The 1,952-nt window shown below is 64.9% G+C and overlaps 1 protein-coding gene across 1 annotated transcript in view; it reads left to right on the forward strand.

Annotated features, from left to right (window-relative positions):
• Window positions 1-1,952, forward strand: part of MRC2 (mannose receptor, C type 2) — a 21,135-nt gene that overhangs the window by 15,368 nt on the left and 3,815 nt on the right. The window contains exons 16-20 of the mRNA XM_009883855.1: window positions 539-574; window positions 839-999; window positions 1,301-1,368; window positions 1,594-1,694; window positions 1,812-1,912. Coding sequence (XP_009882157.1) covers window positions 539-574; window positions 839-999; window positions 1,301-1,368; window positions 1,594-1,694; window positions 1,812-1,912 — 467 coding nt within the window. The remainder of the gene's footprint in view (window positions 1-538; window positions 575-838; window positions 1,000-1,300; window positions 1,369-1,593; window positions 1,695-1,811; window positions 1,913-1,952) is intronic.

The following is a 1,952-nucleotide window of genomic DNA, read 5'->3' on the forward strand; positions in this document are numbered from 1 at the left end:
GTTCAAGAGGGACAGGGAACTGCTGGAGAGAGTCCAGCGAAGGGCAACCAAGATGATGGAGGGATTGGAGCATGTCCCGTATGAGGAAAGGCTGAGAGCGCTGGGACTCTTTAGCCTGGAGAAGAGAAGGCTGAGGGGAGACCTTATTATGGCGTACAAGTCCCTAAAGGGTGGGTTGAAGGAGGATGGAGCCACACTCTTCTCGGTGGTTCCCAGTGACAGGACGAGGGGGGATGGGCACAAGTTGGAACAGAGGAAGTTCCGTTCCAACACACGGAAGAACTTCTTTACGGTTGGGGTGACAGAGCACTGCCCAGGCTGCCCAGGGGGTGGGGGAGTCCCCTTCTCTGGAGATGTTCAGGACCCGCCTGGATGCAGTCCTGAGCGATGTGCTCTGGGCAGTCCTGCTTTAGCGGGGGAGTGGGACTGGGTGATCTCTAGAGGGCCCTTCCAACTCTGAAAATTCTGTGATTCTGTGATCAGCGGGAGCATCCCAGCCCCGCGTCCCGCTGACAGCCTCTCATTGCCCTTTCGCCAGGTGCTGACGTGAAGGAGCCGGAGATCACGACCCAAGGTGCGTTGGCCATGGCCATGTGTCTGTCCAGTGTAGACCGTCCTGTCCTCCCCGGGCATCTGCCACTGCGTCATAGTCCCCGCAGGACATCCCTGCAGCGTTACCCGGAGGAGGACAGCTCCTGCGTGGGGTCGTAGGAGGGAGGGAGAGGGGCAAAAGCAAAGCAGCCCAACCTGCGAGGGACGGAGGGACAGCGTGGCAGGCGCTGGTGGCCTTGGGCAGAGGGTGGCACAGCCCCGGTGTGACACCGGTCCCTGCCTGCAGGCAGCAAAGAGTGGGTGAAGTACCAGGAGGCCGAGTACAAGTTCTTTGAGCACCACTCGACGTGGGTGCAGGCGCAGCGCATCTGCAGCTGGTTCCAGGCTGAGCTGGCGTCGGTGCATGGCGAGGCCGAGCTGCGCTTCCTGGGCCAGAACCTGAAGAAGGTACCGGCGGGACGGGGACCTCCCCGGGCTCCGCTGCCTCCCTGGGCTGCTCCCTCCCCAGCTTCTTCCATCCTTTGCTGGAGGGACATTATCTGGGCACAGCCTGTCTCTGCGGCGGGCACCCGCGGGGGTGCGCCGTGGCAGCTGCCGGTGCTTGGGTGTGGGTTTGGGGCTCGGCAAGGTGATGCTTTTTGCCGCTGTGCAAGCTGCAGGGGGGCTGCCCGTGCCCAGGGTGGCCATGGCTGTCCCCAAGGACACCCAGTCCCTGCGGGGCACCGATGTGTCCTCTCCGGGCGTGCAGTTCTCCAGGGGCCAGGAGCAGCACTGGTGGATCGGGCTGCACACCTACGAGAACGACGGGAGGTTCAAGTAAGTCGGAGACGGAGCCACCACCGCCCTGCACGTCCCCATGCCACCCTCCCCAGCTCCCGTAGCACTGTGGCTCAGTGCCTCCGTCTCAGGGGTCTCATCCTGGGGTGCTGGGATGGGGGTTCCTCACGGCAGCGGTGGGGCACGCTCCCAGTTAGGGCAATGCAACTGGCCCATTCGCCAAGTCACCGCTCGGCCTCGTGCTCCCACCGGTACCTTTCCCAGGTGGTCTGATGGGTCCCTCCTCAACTTCGTCTCCTGGGCGCCCGGCAAGCCCCGTCCCATCAACAAGGACAAGAAGTGCGTGTACATGACGGCCAGCAGAGGTGAGGGGCCGGATCCGGCCGTGCCGGGGCTCTGGGGGGCCGCAGGCTGAGCAGAGACACCCCTGCCCCGGTGCGGTGGTGGTGGTGGGGTCACGCCCAGCCTGTCCCTCCCCACACACGACTTGGGGGACCAGAAGTCCCTGCCGGCGCTTCCCTACATCTGCAAGCGGAGCAATGGGACGGCGGCGAAGCCTTCCCTCCCGCCGCTGCCCGCTCCCGCGAGCGGGGGCTGGCCCCGCGGCCGGGGTCCCTTCCCCA

Source organism: Charadrius vociferus, unplaced genomic scaffold (assembly GCF_000708025.1).
Source record: "Charadrius vociferus isolate BGI_N301 unplaced genomic scaffold, ASM70802v2 scaffold484, whole genome shotgun sequence".
Lineage (NCBI taxonomy): Eukaryota > Metazoa > Chordata > Aves > Charadriiformes > Charadriidae > Charadrius > Charadrius vociferus.